At 38.7% G+C, this 24434-nt stretch overlaps 1 protein-coding gene across 1 annotated transcript in view; it reads left to right on the plus strand.

The window, feature by feature from the left end:
• SLC2A9 (solute carrier family 2 member 9) overlaps positions 1 to 24434 on the plus strand; it is a 169620-nt gene that overhangs the window by 33969 nt on the left and 111217 nt on the right. The window contains exons 4-6 of the mRNA XM_077815849.1: positions 3844 to 3968; positions 5672 to 5817; positions 22968 to 23100. Coding sequence (XP_077671975.1) covers positions 3844 to 3968; positions 5672 to 5817; positions 22968 to 23100 — 404 coding nt within the window. The remainder of the gene's footprint in view (positions 1 to 3843; positions 3969 to 5671; positions 5818 to 22967; positions 23101 to 24434) is intronic.

A 24434-nucleotide genomic window follows, 5' to 3' on the forward strand; every position in this document is an offset into this window, starting at 1 on the left:
AGTGTGCATGCGGGCTGCTGGATGGTGTGAATAGTGAAACTGACTTTAATTTACACTGACTTAGAACAGTGAGACAGAAGGGACCAACATATTGTCCAGAAATAATGTCTGTGTTTTGAAATACAGCACTCAACATTTATTTATTTGTTGCTGGACTAAAGATTACATTTCTCAGAAGTAGGGTAAACTTTTCAAAAGCATCTGAATGACTTAGGAGCCTAAGTTCCATTGATTGGGCTCCTAAGTGCCTTGGGTGAAAGTAATCATGAAATGATAGAGTTCCTGATTCTAAGGAATCGTGGGAGGGAAAACAGCAGAATAAAAATAATGGATTTCAAGGAGGCAGACTTCTGAAAACTCAGGGAGTTGGTAGTTAAGATACCACGGGAAGCAAACCTAAGGGGAAAAACAGTTCGAGAGACTTGACAGTTTTCCAGAGACATTATTAAGGGCACAAGAGCAAACTATCTCACTGCATAGGAAAGCTAGGAAGTTTGCAAGAGACCACCCTAGCTTACCCAGAAGATCTTCAATGATCTTCAAACAAAAGACCTACAAAAAGTGGAAAATAGGTGAAATTACGAAGGATGAATATAAAAACAACAACACAAGCATATAGGGAGAAAATTAGGCCAAGGCACAAAATGAGATTAAACTAGCTAAAGACATAAAGGGTAACAAGAAAACATTCTACAAATACATTCGAAGCAAGAGGAAGATCAAAGAGAGGGTAGACCCCTTACTCAATGAGGAGGGAAAGATAATAACAGAAAATGTGGAAATGGAGGAAGTGCTAAATGCCTTTTTTGTTTCAGTTTGAACCAAAAAGTTTTGTCACGATCGGACGTCTAACATAGTGAATGCCAGTGAAAGTGATGTAGGATCTGAGGCTAAAGTAGGGAAAGAACAAGTTAAAAATTACTTAGACAAGTTAGATATCTTCAAGTCGGCAGGGCCTGATGAAATACATCCTAGAATATTCAAGGAGCTGACTGAGGAGATATCTGAACCATTAGCAATTATCTTCAAAAAGTCATGAAAGACTGGAGAGATTCCAGAGGACTGGAAGAAGGCAAATATACAGTATATCTATAAAAAGGAATAAGGTCAAGCTGGGGAATTACAGACTAGTCAGTTTAACTTCAGTATCCAGAAAGATAATGGAGCAAATAATCAAGCAATCCATTTGCAAACACCTAGAAGATAATAAGGTGATAAGTAACAATCAACATGGATTTGTCAAGAACAAATCAGTCATACCAACCTACTATCTTTCTTTTACAGGGTAACAAGCCATGTGGATAGGGGGAAGCAGTAGATGTGGTATATCTTGACTTTAGAAAGGCTTCTGCTAACTCCTCAGAAGCAAACTAGAAAAATATAGCCTAGCTGGCGCTGCCAGGAGGGGGGTGCATAACTGGTTGGAAAACCATTCCTAGACAGTAGTTACAAATGGTTCAGAGTCAAGCTGGTGGAAGGGCATATCGAATGGGGTCCCATAGGGATTGGTCTTGGGTCCAGTTCTCTTCAGTAGCTTCATAAATTATGTAGATAATGGCCTAGAAAATACACTTATAAAGTTTGCGGACAAGACCAAGCTGGGAGGGATGTAAGTGCTTTGAAGGATTAGAATTAAAATTCAAAATGACTTGGGCAAACTGGAGAAATGGTCTGAAGTAAATAGGTTGAAATTCAATAAGAACAACTGCAAAGTACTCCACTTAGGAAGGAACAATCAATTGCACCCATAAAAAATGAGAAATGAATGTGTAAGAAGGAGTACTGCAGAAAGGGATCTGGGGTTTATGGTGGATCACAAATTAGATGTGACTCAACAGTTTACCACTGTTGCAAAAAAAGCTAATATCACTGAGAATATAAAAATGGCCATACTGGGTCAGAACAATGGTATATCTAGTCCAATATCCTCTGTTCCAACAGTAGCCAATGCCAAGTGCTTCAGAGAGAATGTACAGAACAGGCAACCATGGTGTAATCCATCCCCTGTTGTCCACTCCCAGCTTCTGGCAACTACAGGCTAGGGACACTTGGAGCATGGGGTTGCATGCTTAACCATCTTGGATGATAACCATTGATGGACCTGTCCTTCATGAACTTATCTAGTTCTTTTTTGAACCCCGTTATCGTTTTGGCCTTTACAACATCCCCGGGCAATGAGTTCCACAGATTGAGAGTGCATTACATGAAGTACTTCATTGTATTTATTCCAAACCTGCTGCCTATTAATTTCATTGGGTGACCCCCAGTTCTTGAGTCTCAGAGCTGGGGTCAATGGACTTGGCTTGTGAGAATCACATTGCAGGGCTAAAAATAGCAGTGTAGGCATTTGGGCTCTAAGCCTCTCGCTGGGTTTCAGAACCTGGGCTCCAGCCTGAGCCAGAACATCTGCACTGCTATTTTTAGTCTCCTGAGCCTGAGCTCTGCGAGCCTGAGTCACTTGCCCTGGGCTCCGAGACTTGGCACAGTAGGTTTTCCTTTGCCGTGTAGACATACCCTGAAACCCTTTCAATTAATCGCTATCCTAGGGGTTGGCGAGCCCTGCCAATCCATTTCTTATATACCTATTTTTAGGAAAAAGAAGCCATTTGGAGCTTTTTTCTTTGAGACAGTAGGTAATAGAGACATCCAGTCAGATGGTAGTGATAATCTCAGCATTGAGAGGGCTTTTATATTTAATCCTTCAGCGGGGAATAATCATTACAGAATTAATCTCGGTAGAGCTATTGATTTCATATTTTTAACATTCTTGTTACACATGCGTGGCAAAATCTGACCTTGTAACCACAAGGAAGTAAGGGAAGCAAAGAGTCAAAAGATCCAGGAATTTCTTCATGCTGCCACTTCTATAGGCTGAGCGAGATTAGTGTTTTGATTCACAGCTCAAAAGATATGGAAAGAGAGAGCATGGGCAGCAAAGAATAATATGGATAAAACTGTATTAAATGATAAATATATATGGCTGTTGTTGTGATAGAGGAAAGGCAGAGAGAGTGGGGGTTTTTTCAGACTTGGTTTTGGAAATGTGGAAAAATTTCTTTCATTTTAACTACTACTTAGTTATTTCATCCAGTGATAGTGAATTTGGAAAAATAGATGGAATTTCATAACAAATTTAAAATCATGGAGAATTTCCACATTTTTGTGAAAAGAAGTTGGTTTTACCAATGAACTAAAAAACCCAGATGTTTTGCCCAGCTGTGCATGAGCTCACTTTCCTTTTATATACCTATAATATCATGAATGAGGGACAAATTTTGCTTTCAGTTCTAACAGTGTAAATCTGGTGACATCCATGAAGTTTTTCCAGATTTCCATTCTGTATTCAAGAATTGAATTTGGCCATATTGCAGTACATGCTGCGGTTTTCCAAACACTGATCTGTTGAAAACTTTGTAAATACCATGCAAGGTTCTACCATCTTTTTCAACATATTGAAATTTGAAGTATATCTTATTTCTTTTACAGTTTGAAACAGTGAACCCTGCTACATATGTCCCGCTATCCAGAACGTGCTAATCTTAAATATATCTTGTCTTGCTCTTGGGAAGCATAAGAAAGCAAATCTTCATGCCTTTGAAATTTGGACCTTTATTTTGTGACACTAGTTGTATTTATTCTACAGCAGATTTCTTTAGCTGCAGTTTTTTTAAACTCTTTCTGTAATGCTTAACATGTTTGAACCTGTGTTAAGCACTGTGTTTTTAATGATCTGCAATTTTATGTACAATTTAGCTATTTTAATAAATGTATGTTAATATGACTATTTGAAAATGTTATGTACAATTTTAGTATAAGTGTAACACATATATATTTTTCTTTCAGAAAACATACATTGCTAATCAATAATGTATTTGCAGTTGTGGCTGCATTGTTGATGGCTCTCTGTCAGATAGCTGGATCATTTGAAATGCTCTTGTTGGGCCGCACTGTGATGGGTATTCATGCAGGTAAGCTTTATGTTATGCTGTATATACATGTACAGTTTATACTAGGCATCCTCTGCCACCCTTTAATTGAGGAGTGATTTCTATGCATAATCCCACTGAAATCAATGGGAACAATCAGTATGAGTAAGGATGGCAGAATCTGACCCTTAATGAAGAAACATAAATGGATATTAACCATGACAGAAAATTTCCCTTCGTACAGAATGTCTGTCTTCGCAAAACAGAAACCCTTTGGGTAGGAGAACATGGCCTGTCTATTAAAGCTGCTTACTATTTTGCATTTCGGTGTTGCTAGATGCCATATCAATATGATAAGATAAAACTGAAGGCAGAGAACATGGCTATCCATTTGTAATAAATGTTTTCCAACCCTTAAAATACCACGTGGAACCACCACTTCCACCAAAATAATTTAGCAGGTTATCTTTTTTGTAAGACCTAATTACAGTAGTCTTGAAGATACATGTGTTGTTAACATAAAAATTGGTACCTTTATACCAATGTTAGTCTGCTGGACTAAGGTGGCTTTACACTGACTTTTTTATTTCCCCACATTTTGGGGTGTGTTCTCCTTTCTAATTCATGCATGCTGTTAAAAGTCCATCAGAATTGTAAGCATGTTTAAGGGGAACATCTCTCTCTCTCTGCTGATACAACAAGGATGAATTCTGTAGTGTAAATGTTGTATTTAATATTGTCTAGTTGACATATTGCTAAATCAGGTTGTTGGATTTTTCTAATTTACCTGTATCCAGGTTGTTGATGAAGTGACAAGAGACTTCCAATGTGAACCATTACACATTCCTTCCTTCCTTCTCTTCCTATGCTGCTGGTGGTTGTTCTGGTGATGCTAGAATCAGTCTAGTGAATGTTACAGACATTGATGTCTTTCAGGCATCAGAATCTCTAATACCCCATTAATAGCATTAACAATGGACGAGCAATGGGAGGGTTCAGACATAGCAGTGTATGGGGTTTCCACTGGAAAATCTAGGGTTGAGGCTTCACTTTCTTGCTACACTGCATGCACATCTTCACAACACACAACCTTTGCAATAAACACAACCTGAAAGAAGGGTGAAACCAGTGCGGTATCAGCATCCTCTCCCTTGCTATCCTTTGACAGGGAGCAGACGATGGCCCCTTGATACCCAGAGAATTGAGAGAGGCATCCTGCTATTACTCTTCTATGCTCCCCACACTGATAGTTGCCTTCTTGACAAGAAGGTCAGTGCTATTTTAACCCACTCCTTAACACACACATGTATCCCATCCGGGGATAAAACTTAGCCCTTTCCTTCCTACCGGTTTTTTTCCGGGCAACCAAAAGGACAGCTTCCCCATCCTGCTTATTTTGGATGTCTGGCTGAGTAAGGCAACCCCCGCCCCAGGACCGCTAGTGGTAATTTCTATAGAATGAACAGCCCTCTTCATATTGTAGCAATGGAGTCCTGACCAGCATGCATCATTTCAGATCTGTAATTAAAACTGTTGATGATTAGATGGTACAAGGATACTAGTGCGCGCGTGTGCACACACACCAGCATACGTTCTGTTCTATATAGGTTCTTATGCCACCCTCATCATGGTGGTGTCTGAGATTGGTAGTCAAACTTTTCTAAATAAATTCTTGCTCATTTATTGGTTCAAGGTTAAGTCAATTGTACTTACAGCAATTTCTCTGCTGTTCCCTTCTTTCACAGGTGTCTCTCTCAGTGCCCTTCCCATCTATTTGAGTGAAATCTCCCCTAAGGAGATCCGGGGTGCTCTGGGGCAGGTCACAGCAATCTTCATCTGTATTGGAGTTTTCATTGCTCAGGTTTTGGGGCTGCCAGAAATATTTGGAAATGTAAGTACTTAGTGGATGTTGTCCTTCTGTGTGTTGCATTTAAAGAGTGACACTGAGGATTGTGACTGTTCCTTCTGTAGGTAGAAAACCACGCTATGGGAACAAGTACATAACTTTTCCTTCTTCACTTTCTCCACACCACTCATGATTTTATATACCTCTATCACATCCCCCACAGTCTCCTCTTTTCCAAGCTGAAAAGTCCTAGCCATGATGATTAAGTACATACACATCACACACACAAGTCTTTTTTTTTTTTTCCCACAAGTTTGTGTGTGTCATGTGTATGTACTTAATTGTCATGGCTAGGACTTTTCAGCTTGGAAAAGAGGAGACTAAGGGGGGGATGTGATAGAGGTATATAAAATCATGAGTTGTGTGGAGAAAGCAAATAAGGAAAAGTTATTTACTTGTTCCATAATATAAGAACTAGAGGCCACCAAATGAAATTAATGGGCAGCAGGTTTAAAACAAATAAAAGGAAGTTCTTTTTCACACAGCGCACAGTCAACCTGTGGAACTCCTTGCCTGAGGAGGTTGTGAAGGCTAGGGCTATAGCAGGGTTTCAAAGAGAACTAGATAACCTCCATGAATTTAAGTCCATTAATGGCTGTTAGCCAGGATGGGTAAGGAATGGTGTCCCTAACCTCTGTCAGAGCATGGAGATGGATGGCAGGAGAGCGATCACTTGATCATTACCTGTTAGGTTCACTCCCTCTGGGGCACCTGGCATTGGCCACTGTTTGTAGACAGGATACTGGACTGAATGGACCTTTTGTCTGACCCAGTATGGCCATTCTTATGTTCTTATTAATGAGGAGGAAGAGTGTGGCTTTAGATAGTCAGTCATTTTGGATATGCAAGAGTCATTGTGAAGAAAATAGTTACAAAAGAGGTTTCCAGTCTGACAACAGAAGATTAAACAGCCCAAGTGGCTGGAGTTAGGTTCCTTTTCTCCCTTTTCCTGATGGGAAATTGCTGGATTTTCCTAGTATTGTTTACATTGTTTGTTTGTATTTCTTAAGATATGAAAAAGGTGCCTAGAGCTTTTCAATAACTGTTTTCTAAATGACTTCTAAAAATTTATATAAAACTGACAAAGAGGATACCATATGACCTTGAATAGAGTGACAGTGTTTCTAATATACATCTTCTTACGGGGTGATTTTAACGTTGCTTGTAATATAGCCCTACCCTATAGGTGGTTATGAATGGATCTTATTGTTAAGTATCAGAGGGGGTAGCCGTGTTAGTCTGTAGCCACAAAAACAACGAGGAGTCCTTTAAGGTGCCACCAGACTCCGCGTTGTTCTTATTACTGCAAAGCAAATTCTGCCACCTGCCAATGTCTTAATTTAATAACATCCTAATTGATGGTGTCATTGACTGTAAAATGTGGAGAACTTAAATGTGCAGGAATTTGCAAAAAATGTGCAGGAATTTGAAAAAAACAAACAGACAAAGAAAGCCCCAATTAATAGTATCTTGATGAAACCTGCAAACCTCACCAAGGGTCATATCCTTAGTAGCTGGTTGTGCTAAATTATGGAAAACTAACTGAACAAAGGATTTAATCTAAGACAGGGGTCTCAAACATGTGGCCCAGGGGCCGCATGCAGCCCACAGAGTTATTTCCTGCAGCCTGCCATAGGCGCCAAATCCACTGGCAGCCAAGCTCTCCTCACCCCCCATACCTCCCACCCTGAGCGTGCTGCATCCCCGCTCCTCTGCCTACCTCCCAGCACTTCCTGCCGCTGTTTGGCGACACTTCAGACTTTTCAGGGGGAGGAGCAGGGACGCGCTTGGGGAGGAGGCAGAGAAGAGGCGGGACTGGGGTGGGGATGGAGTTGGGGTGGGGACTTTGGGGAAGGGGTTGGAATGGGAGCGGGGAAGTGTTGGGAAGAGGCGGGGCAGGTGCGGGGCCAGGGGGAGAGGGGCTTTAACCAAGGTAATTCTAAAAGTAAATGTGTGTTTCCTCATTTGAGTGAGGTGCATTACTGAGTGTTTATATTTTATTAAAACCCCTCATCGCATTAGTTTTAAAAAAGTTAATACATTGACTTTTAATAGCATACTATATTACTCTTCATTTTTTACTATATTTTTGTATCATTGTATGAAAAGTTTTCAGTGATATGGCCCTTGGGCCAATGTACTCGTTCTCATGTGGCCCTTGTGGTGATTTGAGTTTGAGATCCCTGATATAAGATCAATTGGCCTTGTTTACTCTCATAATTGTTTACTCTCATAATTGTTTAAAAAACTGACACACCACTTTTTATTGTTGCATGTTGGATTGTTAGTTTCTATCAGAAATAGTTGAAAGTAATATTTGTTACAAATTTAGCTCCTTTTTTTGTTCATGAATTCTTAACAAATGGATCCTGATTTCTTTGAAAGCATTTGTTATTCATAAGTATTCACTGAATAGTTTGAAAAAATAACCTTTAGACTATATCTTCGTACAGTGTTCTATCTGCTCTTCATTTGTGTTGCATGGTTGGTCAGCTACATCAGAGGGCATTTTTTCTGTTCTCTGACTGGATGATTGGAATTTTTAAAATAAGGAAATAACAGATAGGAAATAACAGACATCCATTATGAACTTTCAGATCAATAATCATTAATATTAAAATATGTAAAAGTTTCAGGAATTTTAATGAAGTCAGTGGTTGTCTGAATACTTGTTGTAATGAAAAATAAGACTCCTACACATGGGAGTGAATAGAATATGGGCTTGGATTTGCCAATCAGATGTTTCAGTATTCCAGGAAAACTCTGTGGTATGTGGACTTGATCCAAAACCCATTGAAATGAATAGGAGTCTTGATTAATGCCTTAATTGCCAGCCTCCTCTCTGGCAGAGTATGGCACTGTCCTTTTAAGTGTGGAAATGCCAGTGGACATTGGAACTGTGAAGGTGCAATATTTATAACTAATGTCGCTGTTACAGACTCTCACGGGTAAAACCTTTTCACTACATTGCATTTTACGTTCTCTGGGTTCTGTGGGTTGAGATGCTGGCTCAGAGTTAATGCAGCAGAGAAAGGGACTGAATCCTCACCTCAAAATAAAAATAACATGCAGTATGCTTGTGCACCAAGGATTTTTCTAACTTTTACTGTTTGTGAGGGAGGTAACATCATACTCACAGCTTCATTCCTACATTCATGTCGGGCTATGTGGATTCATGCTGGTGGACACACTAGCCATACTTCAGACATGTATGTATTTTCCCTTGTGCATTGCCTTGAGAGTTCTGATGCAAAGATTATATACATGGTGCATATGGAAGTGTAGAGTCTCTCTCTCTGTGGGTTCTGCACTGCTTTGGCCACCAGCATAGTAGCAGTGCTGTTTCTGCTATTTTGTCCTTGTTGAATAGGATGAGGAACTGATGTTTCTGGTGTATTGTTGATACTATCACAACATTTTAGAGAAGCATTCTTAGCTATTTCTATGTCATATATTGGAATACAGACATCAATGTTGTAAGCAAACTAATTTTTTAGCAAGGGATGTAACCATCAGAGGAGTGAAGTTCTGAAATAGCTTTCCAAAGGAAGCAGTGGGGGCAAAAGACCTATCTGGCTTCAAGATTAAACTCGATAAGTTTATGGAGGAGATGGAGTGATGGGATAACATGATTTTGGTAATTAATTGATCTTTAACTATTCATGGTAAATAGGCCCAATGGCCGGTGATGGGATGTTAGATGTGGTGGGATCTGAGTTACTACAGAGAATTCTTTCCTGGGTATCTGGCTGGTAAATCTTGCCCACATGCTCAGGGTTCAGCTGATCGCCATATTTGGGGTCGGGAAGGAATTTTCCTCCAGAGCAGATTGGAAGAGGCCCTGGGGGCTTTTTCGCCTTCCTCTGTAGCATGGGGCACGGGTCACTTGCTGGAGGATTCTGTGCACCTGGAAGTCTTTAAATCATGATTTGAGGACTTCAGTAGCTCAGGCATAGGTGAGAGGTTTATTGCAGGAGTGGGTGGGTGAGATTCTGTGGCCTGCATTGTGCAGGAGGTCAGACTAGATGATCATAATGGTCCCTTCTGACCTTAATATCTGAGTCTATTGGAATGAATGCAAAGGCCATCACAGTAGCAGATTGTTGAGATTAAATACAGATATTTTTGGATTCTGACATGTTTTTACTGCCTTTGACTCTGAAGCTAGTTAAATGATAGTATTGAATCTATAGATGCTGTCCTCCTTAGAGTGTAATATTTTAAGAAAGCTTAATAGGTCTCTGGAAATCAAGTTAAACAGTCACACTGCTGGTTCTCTACTGTACCTGCTGTGTCAATATCCCCCAATTATTCCAAATCCCCTTTTCCCCCCTTAATTTCGGATAAACACTAGTTTGAACTTCAAGGCTCTGATTCTGACCTCCTTTGCACAAATACAAATAATAAAGTCTACTTTATCTGCATGGAAGCCAGTGGAGATACATGAGTGTAAAACCGTTTTTGAGACCAGAATTGGGCACAGAATATAATTACTTTAAAAAAACTTTTCCACAGGTGATCTGCTTCTCTGTATCATCCCAGTTCCTATGTCGTAGTGTGCTAATTAGACCACCATCATGCTTCAGCCTTCTGTAACCTGAAGTCATTATTTCTTCAGGAAGCCAGAGCAACTGCAAATGTCAACTTATGCTGGCCCACAAGAATGTAATTGTGTTATCTTGAGTAACATGGGAGATATAATATTGCCACTGGCTCCAAAATTACTTAATTTTGAGCATTCATGGCTTTTTTTTAGCATGTGCAACTTTTAATATGTTCTTTTGAGGATAAGGCTATTTTTCATCCAGTTCGTTTTCCTGTCAGGACTGTTCCAGGCAGAATAAGTCCAAGCTTATAACGCTTCTCTTGGGGGACTTTTCCATGATCTAATACTGATACATCCCATTGTCAGAAGAATTTCTCAAATGTTTTCGCTTTCTTAATTTTGTCCCATTGATCCGAGAGTTAGCTCTGTGAACAAACCGTTCCCATTGATGGGGTATGCATGATATGTGTGAATTGTGTCTCTGTCTATACATGTCTCTTTCGTGTGTGTGTATGTGTGAGAGAGAGAGAGAGAGAGAAAAGAAATATACACAGAAAGTCTGTGTACATATTTATAGGGAAGGATGCTAGAGCTGTCTATAACTAAGGTTGCCTGACAGTTCCCATTATATGGCCCTGTTTTCAGTTATTTACAAGGTTGGCAAACTTTAATCATTTGCCCTGAAATTTCACATGCCAGGTGCCTGCTTCAAGCAATGTTTTTGCAAAAAAAATTCCAGCCATTTCAGAGAACAAGGCTAGGGAAAAATACGTTGTTTTGCCCATGTAAAAAAATTCTGATAATCTTTCTCTCTTCCCACTCCCTCCCCCCCAGTAGCTCTTGACCCCATACTTTGGAAGCAGGGGCTTGAAATTTGGCAGTTGGGTGGCCTTTGTGTCAGGGATGTGCTTTGTGCCATCCCTGAAAATATCCACCCAAATTTGGCCAAGTTATAAGCCTTTTTTAAAAATTGCAGATCTCACACGCTCAGGAGAAACATCTTTGATATCGGCGTTAAGGGTCCATCCTCCCTGAGCATGCTTGGCAATAGTAACTCAGGCACTCTAGTGCTAAGTGCTATAGAAAAGCCCAAGAGGAAATTAATCATGATAATTCTCTCTTCAGAGCAGAGGCTGCCTAGTAAATAAGGTTTGGAGCTGCACACTGAACAATGAGAAAACAAAATATTGAATAGCTGCTCATTAAGTTAGCACCATCCATCAAATCTGCTGGATGAGGCAGGGGTCATGTGGAAAAAATGGTGTGTGATTGTGTAACTAAAGACTGTACCATAATGCAAGAGCCATATGCAAGGGCCATAATTAAAATTGCACAGATAACCGTAATTCTGCTATTTCCTAACCTTGAGTGTTTGACTTAGCACCTTTTAATAATATTCTTTTAATATAATTTGTGTGTATATACGATATAATTATATTAAGGTGGAAAATCAAGTAAGTGTATGGTGATACTATTTTTTTTTTTTAAAGGTTCTAACATAACTAAACCAGAAGGGATAGTTTAGTGGCCTAAGTGTAACACACTCACTAAGCATATCATGTCCCCCTTTACTGTCTGGTGCAAATAGATTTACACATACAGCTCAAGAAGTAGAAGCCTGTGCTTTTGTTGTTGGTGGTCCTGGTTCAGTACACCAGCAAAAGTTTGGGAGGGACAACAATTAGCTGATGTCACTGTGCGTAGAGATCGTAAATCTTGCAACAGATCACTTCTGTCTAATGATACAGTATTTTATTTCTCATTTGTGTCTGTGCTTGTCATGAAGATGTTCCATATATATTCATCCTTTTCTTGTAAGGAATGACACACACACAGAATATGTAGTGCTAATCTAAAGTTCCATATAGAGGCTTTGGTGAGCTCAATAAAATTAGCTGTAATTTGCTTCCACAGTGTCACCTGAACACCAGTATGGAGTTAAAATTTTATTAAATAGACTTGGGAATGCATTATTCCTTAGCTGTTCAGTTTTGTGTTTATCCATCTTTTTTTTTTTTCTTTAAATCTCTAATGAACCTTTACGCTATAAGGAAACCTGCTTGTTCTTTATGCTTTGGATGTACTGGAGAATCTCTTCTTTCAGCAATGTACATGAACTTTGTGTGAGTCTCTCCCATTCACAGTTAAAATCTAAGTTACATATGCATACCCCATGTATAGATGGGATAGACTCCGGGGAATTCAAATAAGAAGTGCGTATGTGTGTTTTCCCTTGCAACAGGAGTGGTCCATTCTTCTTTGATTGACACCTGCATAAATGAGGAATAACCCCATTTTGGGAAACGGAATTACACCAGCACAGAACTAGAGTAGGCAAGAACAGCATCAGACCTGGGTTTCAAATTGATTTTTTTTAAATGTCCGCACACTAATTTTGCTGTGGCTATGTTGTGCTTTGCAGCTGTCACTGAAACAATAGGAGCAAATAAATTTTTTGTTAGTTTGTTTTTCTTCCTTTTTTTTTTTAAGAACAGTAAAGCTCCATCCAGTATTTGAGGAACTGGCAGCAGTCTTTGGCCAGGCCTGCACTAGAAACTTTTGCCAGAATAATAATGTTGGGTAGGGATGTGATTCTTTACGACATTCTGATACTGGCAAAAAGCCCTAGTGTAGATGCAGTTTATACTGGAAAAGAGTCCCTTTGCCAGTATGACGTAGTTCTTCAAGGAACTGGTATAAACTATATTGGCAAATGAACTCTTTTTCTGGTGTAAGCTGCATCTCCACTGGGGTAGTTTGCCAGTATAGCTATACCAGCAAAAACATTCTAGTGTAGACTAAGCCTTTGTGACCTGTGAAAAATATTCTGCGTCAAATGGGATCTTAAATGGATTTTACTTAGGCATATATTTTATATCAAAATACCAAGAAAATGTTAGTAGTTCCCTTTCTAGACTTAATCTTTACTAGTCCCCAAGGAATGACATGATATTAGAAGTAGAAGATGATAATTGTTTTTAAAACCTTTTACATATGAACCTTTTGTATTTTGCTGGTTGCATTTTCTTATGCTTTTAAGTGCTGCTTCAGATGCACTGAAATATGTTGTATAGCCAGCTACCTCATAATTTTCTGTATCGTTGAAGGCACAATAACCTGTCCCGAAAACTAAGCTACATTGCTTCTCAAAGCCTCATTGTTTGTTCGGCTTCTAAAACTGCTCCTTCCTAGGACTTTTTGTACTTGACTCAGACTCAAAGGCTGCCTGGTAACTAATGATATACTCTAAATTCAGTAAAGAAAGCTATAAAGAATTGTTCCCAGGCAGCCGCAGCCTGCAGGTAGAGACTAAGGAGAACATGATCTATGACAGCTGAAAGACTGTTAAATGTTACTATGATAACATGAAGAGCAATCCATCCATTTCTAGCGCTGTGATTCCTTTAAGTGTGTGTGTGTGTGTGTGTAAATAAATATAAATCCTGTCATTGAAATACTTATGAGGGGAGTGTTCTGTTATTACTTTAGGATTAAAAGTTGTTAGGTTCCAATCCTGTGGTGGAAACTGCATGGATGGAATCCTGACCCTTCCTGAAGCCTCATTTAAGTCAGTGGGGCTCTGCACAGAAGTCTGTCTACATGGATGCATACTAATTACATGTGAATGTTACACTTTCAGATCAGATTAAATGTGAGCATTTTATTAAAGCTTTTTGTTAGAATCCAACAAACACTTACAAACAGGGTTGGATAAAACCCAGTGCTGGAGCATCTTTCATGAGCCCCAATCTCTTCTGAAACCACACTCTACTCCCCAGAGCAAAGTCCCTTTGATCTCTTCAGCACAATTTTAAATCTTAAAGGAACCATGTGCAGGAAAATAGAACCCTGGCATTCTATCCAGATCTTATGTCAGAAAAAGTTACATTTACACTAATATACAGAGAGCTTCTGAGCTACACAAAGAGCCATCATAGCCTCTCTCTACCAATATTTAAAATAGTAAAGAATGATAGAGTTAAACCAAGGCCCTAATTCAGCAAATTGATTACACATGTACCTGACTTTAAGCACATAAATAATAGTCCCAATGACTTCAGTAGGATTTCCTTCCTGAAGTAGGGCCTTAGCATTACAGTGAACATAAATCTCCAGCTATCAGCAAGACATTTAAACCCTGTGTCACTTAGAACAGTTAGTAGAATGAGTCAAAGAATAGTCTTGGGTGATCTTAAAGATTTTTAAAAAGCATTTTATAATAGGCTTAGAAATAAGATACCAGTAGAAAATATAGGGTGAGATCTTGTGCTGTGCCTCTAAGAAACAAAGCACAGAACTCACAGCCTGGGGTGATGAGTGGGGACTAAGGTGGCTTTAAGCTGTTTTTTGTGACCTCCTGTCCATTAAATCCTCCATCAACTTTCAGCCTACACTTCAGGGCTTACTTGATTAGGAATGGATTTAAGCAGGTACTTAGGCACTTTTCTGAACAGAGGGCCCAACTTTGTATAGCTGTGTCAACGTTGCATTATGGGTGATCTTGCTGCTATGAATTGGTGCCCAACTCTACCCTTCCCAGATGTAAGAGAGTTGGTTGAGGGGTAACAATTATTAACAGAGCACAGTTCCCTTTGAGGCACACTCTTAGGAGCTGCATACTTTATTTATCTAGCTGTGATGTATGTGATATACCTCTCCCAGTGGCACATAAGGCAGAGGATGTAGTTTTTCTTAAGCAATTTTCTTGTCATACAGCTAAGCATTTCTACCTAATTATAAGCTGTGAGTTGCTGAGCTGGAACTCAGAGGCCACCCAGAACAAAAACTAAAGCACCCACTGGTGCATGACCTGGCAACAGTGCAGGGCCTGGCCTGTTGGTTAGTGCATGTTGCTGTAGGATTTTAAATCAAGAACTGTGTGCATTTCTCTCTATATTAAATTTGTTTTTACAGCACTGGAATTGTACACAGGATTTTATAAAACCTAGTTTGAAAGGTTACAGGGGTAAAACCACCAGTGGGAAGACTAAGACAGCTTCTCTGCAACCAGCCCTTTGAGTGCTGGGTTTGTTTCAGGTAGCCACAAACACTAATAAATTACCCATGGTGCTTTGCTTAGTCTCATATGGTCTGTTCATACATATCAGTATTCCCAAAGATTAGAAGTGAACATGTTTATTAATTTGAAGTTTTTTAAAAAAATTAGTAAAACTCTAGCATGTTACAAAACCATCTGTATTTGCCTGTTACCTGTATGGAGTTCATTAATTAATTCAATAAGACATGACATTGCAGCAGTGAATCTCCACATTTGCAAATAAAAGCTCTGATTTTAAAAAAATATTTTAAAAATTGAATATGCTGCAAGAGTTGGTTCCACAGGGTTTAGGAGTAGTTCATGAAGACCAATCCTGTGTAACGTGCTCAAATTCTGGTCCCAGTGCTGCATTCTTTAAGCCTAAAAAACTCGAATAGATTATTTGGCTGTGTGGGGACGGAGCCCTGTATATGAAATATGATCAAGCATTATGTTAGCACTGCTCATAGTGTCAGTGAGAAAGTAAAACTCTCTGATACTGATTTCTCTCTTGTTGTAGGCATTAGCAGATGCTCTAGTACCAAGTCCTTTAATAAGTAGTGAGTCTTAAAAAATGTTTTGACCTGTGACGTCCTTTCACATACAGTGAAGATACCCACCCTCTAATTATTCCATATGCCTGGGAATTTTTAGAATTTCAGTTACAAAGACAAGTAGCTTTCTCCCTGATGTATGTGTTTGCAATCTGCATACCAAAATCGAAGTAGACTGGGCATCCTGCACTAACTAGCACACAGTTATTCTGTTGAGTGATGGGATATATTTTCTAATACTTTCCATAAGAGTGCATTTATTTCAAATATTTTTCATTTATACATTGGCTGTTGAAAATAGATCACTGCCCACCAACACACGCACTGTTTTAGTATAATCCAGTAAGAAAGGACTAAATAAATGAAAGTTAACAGAAATGATGGAAATAATGCCGTAATCACTTGTGGAGTGCTGCATCTTTAAATGTGAAGTGAAGACCAGCTGTTACTTCAACAGGTTGAAAATTAGGTTCAGAATAACATCTGTGAAATGCTAAGCAAATTAATTCTCTGTACCTTGCACAATATGACCTAATGAGTAGAGCTGGGTGAAATTTTTCATCCAAAACTATTTTTGTGTGTGAAAAATGCAGATTCGGGAACACAAAAATATTTTGCAATTTTTTAATTAGTTTTTGTCAACTTGTTGGTGTTGGGGGGGGGCAAGGGAAACAAAAAAGATCAAAACATTTTGACATTTTTGAAATGAAACATTTCAATTTTTCAGTTCAAAATGACTTTGTTTTGATATTGCTTTCAGTTTAATTTTAAAAAAAATTGAAATTGCAACCCATTTTGTTCTTCCATATATATGGTAGAACAAAATGGGAGAAAAAAAAGGTTTTGGTTAGACTTGAAATCAAAAATTTTTATGGAATTGCCAATAAATAATAAAAAAAAGCATTATTCATACAGGTCTACTAGTGAGTAAAATGTCTAGGAATCTGGATGCTGCTGTTAATGTTGCATTTTGCATCCATCTTTCTATCATACTTCTGTAGAGCCTAATCCAAACCCTGCTGAAATCAGCAGAAAGACTTCCATTGAATTTAGTAAGTTTTGATTGAAAATTGTAATGTCACTGTCTCCAAAGTCTTGATTTTTCCTTATGTTGGCAATAATCTTTATAGAAATTAACACTTTTTGGAAAGCTCAGGTTGGAGACAAGAGTCAGAGAGCCAGGGCATCAGCAGGGGGAATATCGAGTCTACAAAAGAGAGTCTCTAATTTCAGCTACTATATCCAGTGCCTTAGGGGACTGTGGCAGAAGAGGAGGAGCAATTGCATGAAAGTCCTGCTCAGTCCCTGCATCATGGGACTAGAGCATGCTCTGTACATGTGGAATATTTAAAGAATTTAGCTACCAAACTAACAAATCTCTATTGAGCATGTGCAAACTGAGATTTCCAGAATACCTTGCCGGTTTGTTTTGTTTTCTGAAAAATAATTTTTTTCTCTGGTTCCAGAGAAGAACTTGAACAATTGCAAAGTGGTTTCAAGAAATTCACTGGGAGATATAAGACATTCACAAAAAATCCCAAAACAAACAAACCAATGAGAGAGAGAGAAAAAAAATGTTTTAAGTTGGTAGGAGGAACCTGGATTTGGATAGTGTAAATCATGAGAGAAGTGAATGGAAACAGAATGTGAATTTGCAGTATTCTAGGGCCTGACTCAAAGCCCATTGAAATCAATGGAAAGGTTCACAGGTGCTTAATGCCAAGAATATTTCTTAACACATACACAAGAGGAAAACAACAAATTGCTCAATTTCCCTGTAGAAAGGGTCAAAAATCTTTAGCCTACAGGGGAAAACAGCAGACTTGTAAAGTCTGTGTGAACTACAAAGTCAGTGTGCATTAAAATGCATTGTTAGAAGGTGAGGGCACCTTTTTTATTGCTTTAGATAAGGACTGTCTCAATTTTTTCTTTTTTTTTCTCCTTTTTGTAAATAAAAAGTAAAATTCCTCTATAGAGGAAACAAAGGAAGATCAATGTCTTGTACAGTAAAAATAGATTTTTATTGTACTGTGCTGGCCTGAAATTTATTATAAGGACTGAATTCATTCTCATGTATAGCTTTTCACAATAATAGTTTTAAAAGACGTATTTGGAGAAAAAAGTGAAAAACTGAAAAGCCACGGAGTATAGATTTAGTAAAGGTTTATTGCAAATAAGACTCCCTAGGCTGGCAGAACATTAATAATAATAATTAATAATCTACAAAAGTAATTTGTTTTTTTTCTCCTTTGCATGGTGTCCTTGGCACTATGGAAAAAATGTACAAGAAATCTGAGACACTAATCAAGAGTCAAATTTTTATACATTACTTTCACAGACCTAATGTAACTTTAGAAAAATTTTATGTTACTGTTTTACCTTTTACAATGTTTTGGGAAATCATCATGGACTCTAAATGGAAATAAGATGGGTTTTGGACCATTAAAAATGAAGAAATTATCTACTTCTAGCCGCCCACAAAGCAAAACAGCCAGTTACAATAGCTGTTTGCTTTGTAGTGTCTTCTTTTGTTTGACAAAGGTTTGTTATTCCATTAACAAGTGTGTTCTCAGTCTCCTTTACACCAATTAAAATGGCTCTCTCATTTCATGATCAAATAAAACAAATAGACTACTGCTCATCCCATCTCCGTTTACTTCTACATTCCAAGCTAGGGATTGTGATTTCCCCTGCTCCTGTATACACCCTCTTGCTAGCTCTCATCGAGCTAGCACAAGTGTATGCACTGGTAGCACCAGTAAAGGCACAGCTGAGCTCTGCCCACTACAAACCTGCCCGAAACTGATGGGTATGTACTAAGCAGGGCTCAGCTATGCCTCTGCTGCTGCTGCTCCTCCCTGTATGTCACTGATCTGTATACTCAGGCTAGTATTTGGACGTGGGCAGGGGAATCCCATCTCTAGCTCCTAGTGTAGCGATAGCCATAGATGGCTAGCAACTCCTGATGTTCCTAATGTAAATAAAAAGCTTCCCCCTCAAATTCCTTTCTTCCTGAACGCCTGAACATCCTGCAGCATTTATAGTGGGGGGGTCCTGTTACAGAAAAATACTGAGACACAAACAGTTGAGAGTAGAGCTTGTTGGAAAATCTTTTTTTTCCACCTGTGGAAAATTTTGACTTTTTAGTGGAAAATCCCAAACTGAAAATTTTGATTCAGAAATGCCACTGCTATGCCTCAGGAGAATTGTTGTTTGGGTATCCCATGTTCTCATTCTCCTCTAGGGGCTGGGCTCCCTGCCTGGGCTATGTCTCTCCGGATGAACCACAGTCTCCCCTCTGGCTTGACCCCTGGCCACAGTGCATTATGGGAGATGCTGTCCTTCTGAGGAACCTGGCCCGTACAGGAGAATGCGCTCATGAGGCGCCCAAACTACAGCAACGGTGACAGCAATCCAAATCAAAACATTTTGTGGGGGGAGCAGGTATGGGTGTTCAGTTTTTGATAAAAGGTCAAAACTTTCCACAGAAAGTGGCCACTTTTGGAAACCTAATTTTCCATTCAGAAAGATAGAAAAATGGCAGCTGGCTCTTGTTGAAAGATTTGGGCTCTGATTCTGCTGGAGAAATCATTTCCAAAGTACTTGGAGAGGTGCTCTGAGGGCTTGATGATGCAAGGTGCTGAGCACTTTGCTCCAATCCAGCCAAGCCTGTGAAAAGCACATAACTGAGCACAAGTAGCCCTACTGAAATCTGAGCAGTTTGCTCCACACCTTTCAAGATCAAGTCTCTAATTAGAATGAATGAAATGAAATGAAACCACCAGCGATAGGCAGAGTGAAATCATACTTTATGATCATCTTAAAATGAGACCACTGCTAAGATTGTTATCCCAATGTTAATTACAGAATTAGAACATAAGACATTTTAGGAAGAGAAAGATACCAAAAGGTCATTTTGCTTTTCTGAGTTAATGTTAATCCTGTTTTCTTGCTTTTTTCACGATACTCCTACATATTTCCATTATTTCTTCAAAGGGAAACCCAGATTTCCCTTGATACGTTTTCTGTAAACTGCCTTCCCCAGAAACCCTTCTTTTGAAGTACTTTTCCCTGGGTTCCCCATCTGCTTCTTGTTTTAAATAATGACAGTATTCAGTGTCGTGATCAAATTTCAGTGATTTTCAAAGATTATTATGGAAGAAAAGTTAAATCTAAAATCCACTAAGGCGGTAACTTTTCATGAGGTTTCCTAGGTAGCTCCATACATTCTACTCTTGCAGCTGATTTTCTCCGTGACTGAATGTCCATATGTTACATAATATCTTTGTAGACAAAGAGTCTAATATTGAACCCAGAGGACCTGAGTTTGGTATGCAAGGTTTCCACTTTCTTTTAAAATTATATTTCTCGGAAATATGGGCAACGGCATGAATTCCTGATTATATTGATAGAAATTAGAGATGTGAAGGCTTTCTAGATCATCTTGTCTAGTTCCTTGCTAATATAGGAATCTTCCATACAGCAGTCCCTGGGCAGATGGTTCTCTCAAATGCCTTGTCATGTCCCGGTTTGAGATCCTACTGATGGGACACTTCTCTTGTGACGCTATTCCAGTCTGATAGACTTCTTTCTAAGGATTTTCCCCTCCCCAATAGCCAGTTTACATTTTCCTTTGCTAAGTTTCATTCCATTATTACTAGTTATCCCCTTCCATTTCCTCAGATGAATTTAGGCAATTTTGCCCTTGCATTGGTGCTCAAATAGAAATTGCCAGACTGGATGAGACCTGAGGTCCACCTGGTCCAATACCCTGCTTCTGACAGTGGCCAGCACCAGATGCTTCGGAAGGTGTAGGAACTATGCAATAGGCAGATGTGGGGTAATCTGACCTCCAAATAGTCTCATCCTGGTTTCTAATAGTTAGAGATTGTCTTAATCACTGAAGCATGAGATTTAATAGTCATTCCCGCAAAATGTTTGTTAACATTAATGATGATAACTCTGAATATTCTTCTTCTTATCCATATAAACGCCCAATCCCTTTTTGAACCTTGCTCAGGTCCTGGCTTCAGTGATTTCCTGTGGCAGTGAGATCTCCATTGATAACATGGAGGTGCTCAGATACTACAGTGATAAGTGTCGTATAAGTACCTAGACAAATAAATACCTAGACTGGTCATGGAAGGAAAACATTTCTTTATTCATGTTCTTTTAGTTTGTTTCTTCAAGTGCAGTGTAATAGAGGAATCTTCCATTTGGTGTGATGTTATTCCTGTTTTATTGTTTACTGTCAAGTAATCTTTAAAGAATTTCACTGAAACTACAGTAAAATACCTTTTAAAATAATATAACTGACTGTAACATTTTAATAGCTGCAATGTTTAATAGTCACAGACTGTCAGTTCATAATAGCTTATGTAATACAGTATGAAATTACGAGCCTTATTACTAGGGAAAGTCCAAGATAAATTACCATGATCATTTTTCTAACTCTTGGTGAATGTCATGCATGCATAATGCTGTTTAAATGTTGTAATAAAATCATAATGTTAGAATTAAGGCACATTTCTTATTCACTCTGCCAAGGAGTTATAAATAGACTTGGAAGTGCAGGTTAGATTAAAAGGTTTTCAATTACTTTGCTGTTCTGTTTTTTTTCCCCTCAGTCTTAAAAGGAGAGACAAAAAGAAAAATATAATTCCTTACACATTTTACTGTATTTTTAAAAAGAGAGCAAGGAAATGACTGGAAAAAAAATCAAAACAGGTTTTATTGAGTTGTGGAGGGGAATGCTATTTGCTTGATAACTTCACTTTTCCCTTTAACAATTTTAGGTGAAAGAGAGAATAGTGATCCTGTACTCCTACCGTTTGAACCATTTATTTTAGAAAACATTATTTTCTAAATGCAAAAATATCTACAATATTAAATAAATAGTATTCTGTGTTTTTATAATTCAAAAGTCTACTGTCTTATTAGTGCTGTGTTCTTGTGCTAGAGCTAGATAATTATAAAAATAAATATTTCATAGAACATAGCCAGATCATGACTCCAAGATAAGTGAAGAGAAGGGTAAGGATTATGGTGAATTGTGTTTTTGTGCCCTCTACTGGATGGAATTAGAACTGTTCAACTATATATGGAGAGCCAATACTGCTAAGGCAAAATTTCCTTTTAGTTAAAATAGTAGAGGCTTAGGGTGACATCTGGACACCATTGAAGTCAATGGGCACCTTGGTGTTTTGAGACAGGAGGATCTAAGGTGTACTCCTAGAGCCAATGAAGTTTGGAATGGTCACGGTGTGCAGCGTAGTAGCAACCATGAAATTCTGGTCACCCACCAATTTGCTGCAGTATTATCTTGATTTTACACATGGCACAGAGATTGAGATTGAGTTCGGTGTCTCAGTTCAAGTCAGAAGTACCCCATTCTGAGCCCCATGCTCTGATTACTAGAAATAAAGAATATGCATTGAGAAAGTAGAATTTTTCCTAAATATAATTTTTGTCATTTTTATGAGGTGTTGAATGTGTTGTAGCCAGTCTGAATGATTTTTAAACAAGTAGATAGAACTAAGATGCCATGAGCAGTCGTCTGTAACTATATAACCACTGTAATACTGTATTGCTTCCTAAAGTTGACAGGTGATATGGTGATAGGGTTTCATTGTGGTCATTTTGACTTTGTTAATATTGAGTCATTTTGGTTGTGGTTTGTAATATTAAAGGGAAGCAAAAGCATGCCATATATTTAACCTATCCCAAGCCTCTTCCCAGCTCCCCTCCCCACTCCTCTTTTTCACTGATGCTCAGTTGACTTTTTTTATATTCTCTTCCTCTTTTTTCCCCCCTCCTCTTCTCCCCGCACACAGAGGCTGTGTTCAAATCACAGGCTAAACTGAAATGGAAGAATTATTACAATGTCCATTTCACAAAGTTATCTCAAAAGACACAGCTTGCTCCCTCAAAGCTATTTTTCATCTTGGCTTCACTAAAGGGAAACCTTACTAAATGTCATGTTTGCATCTGTTTGTAGGAATTTTACTGGCCCTACTTATTTGGAGTGATTGCTGTTCCTTCACTGATTCAAGTTGGGATTTTGCCCTTTCTCCCTGAAAGTCCTCACTTCCTCCTCGTCGAAAAGAATGACACAAGTGGAGCAGAAAAAGGTACAGGGTAATAATCATTTGCCACATAGTATAAATGTTGATATTAAAGGGATGCTCGCTGGCAAGTAATTTTGAACATCATGCTTTCCATAGCCTAAAAACTAAATATGATCTTATTAGTTTTTTCCCTTCACCATTTTTTGTGTAAGTGAAGTAGCTGCCGACTTGATTGATAACTGAAGACCTCTAATTTTCCACAGAACAGGTACAGCATGGACAATGGTGATGGAAGTTTTCCCACATTGCCGTGTCATTCTGTCTCACCCTTTACCTGGCAGGATTTATATCCAATAAACACTTAAATTTAGCAGAGTTACTAGATGTCAACTTTCAGAGTAACAGCCGTGTTAGTCTGTATTCGCAAAAAGAAAAGGAGTACTTGTGGCACCTTAGAGAATAACAAATTTATCTGAGCATAAGCTTTCGTGAGCTACAGCTCACTTCATCGAATGCATCCGATGAAGTGAGCTGTAGCTCACGAAAGCTTATGCTCAGATAAATTTGTTATTCTCTAAGGTGCCACAAGTACTCCTTTTCTAGATGCAAGTATGTAGAACATCTGTCCTAGCCTAAGGTAGAAGCACTTGACAAAGAGAAGGGGTTCACAGACTCTGTGGAATCTTGCAGGTACTGAAGGAAATGTACATTATGTCTAGTTGGTGATTAGTTCTTAGCTCAGATTTGAAAAGAGATTGGAGATTCAGTGACATGGAAAATGCTTTTCCAACAGGAAAGAGCTGCAGAAGGCCTGCCTGCTAACAGTAGTCAGCTTGAGTGACAGGGATAGGAAGGAGGTGGGTGATAAATGAGCCAAGAGGATGAAGGAAAAGGACCAAGATCGTCAAGCCCGAGTGCCTAAAGTTGTGCTCCTAAGTCCTCATTTAAACTCTTAAATAATTGAACTGAATCAGTGTCACAGTGTCCATTGATTTCTGTCAAAGCTGCAAGGTACTCACCACTTCTTGAAAATCAAGTCACTTGGCAGATGTCTAAATATGGACATAGGTGCCTCACTTTAGATTCCTGCTTTTGAAAGTCTTGGCCAGGGTCTTTGAAGTAGGCTGGAGTAACTTATGGAGAATTTTAAAGCAAGAGAGAAGTTTTGAATGAGGTCTGCAAAAGAATCCTATGAGCTATTTGTGGGGGTGTTGTGGTAACTTTCCTAATTATATTAAAAAGGGTTGGATTTTAAAGTGACTCACGTACTAGTGTTGTTTTTTTCCAGCAGTACTTGTTCATTTAAAAATACCACAGATGACTATGAAAATTGTACCAAACAAAGCCGTTCTTTGTGTGCTTTTGCATCATAAATTAATACATTACTTAAAGAGTTA

This window comes from Eretmochelys imbricata, chromosome 4 (genome assembly GCF_965152235.1).
Source record: "Eretmochelys imbricata isolate rEreImb1 chromosome 4, rEreImb1.hap1, whole genome shotgun sequence".
Classification (NCBI taxonomy): Eukaryota; Metazoa; Chordata; order Testudines; family Cheloniidae; genus Eretmochelys; species Eretmochelys imbricata.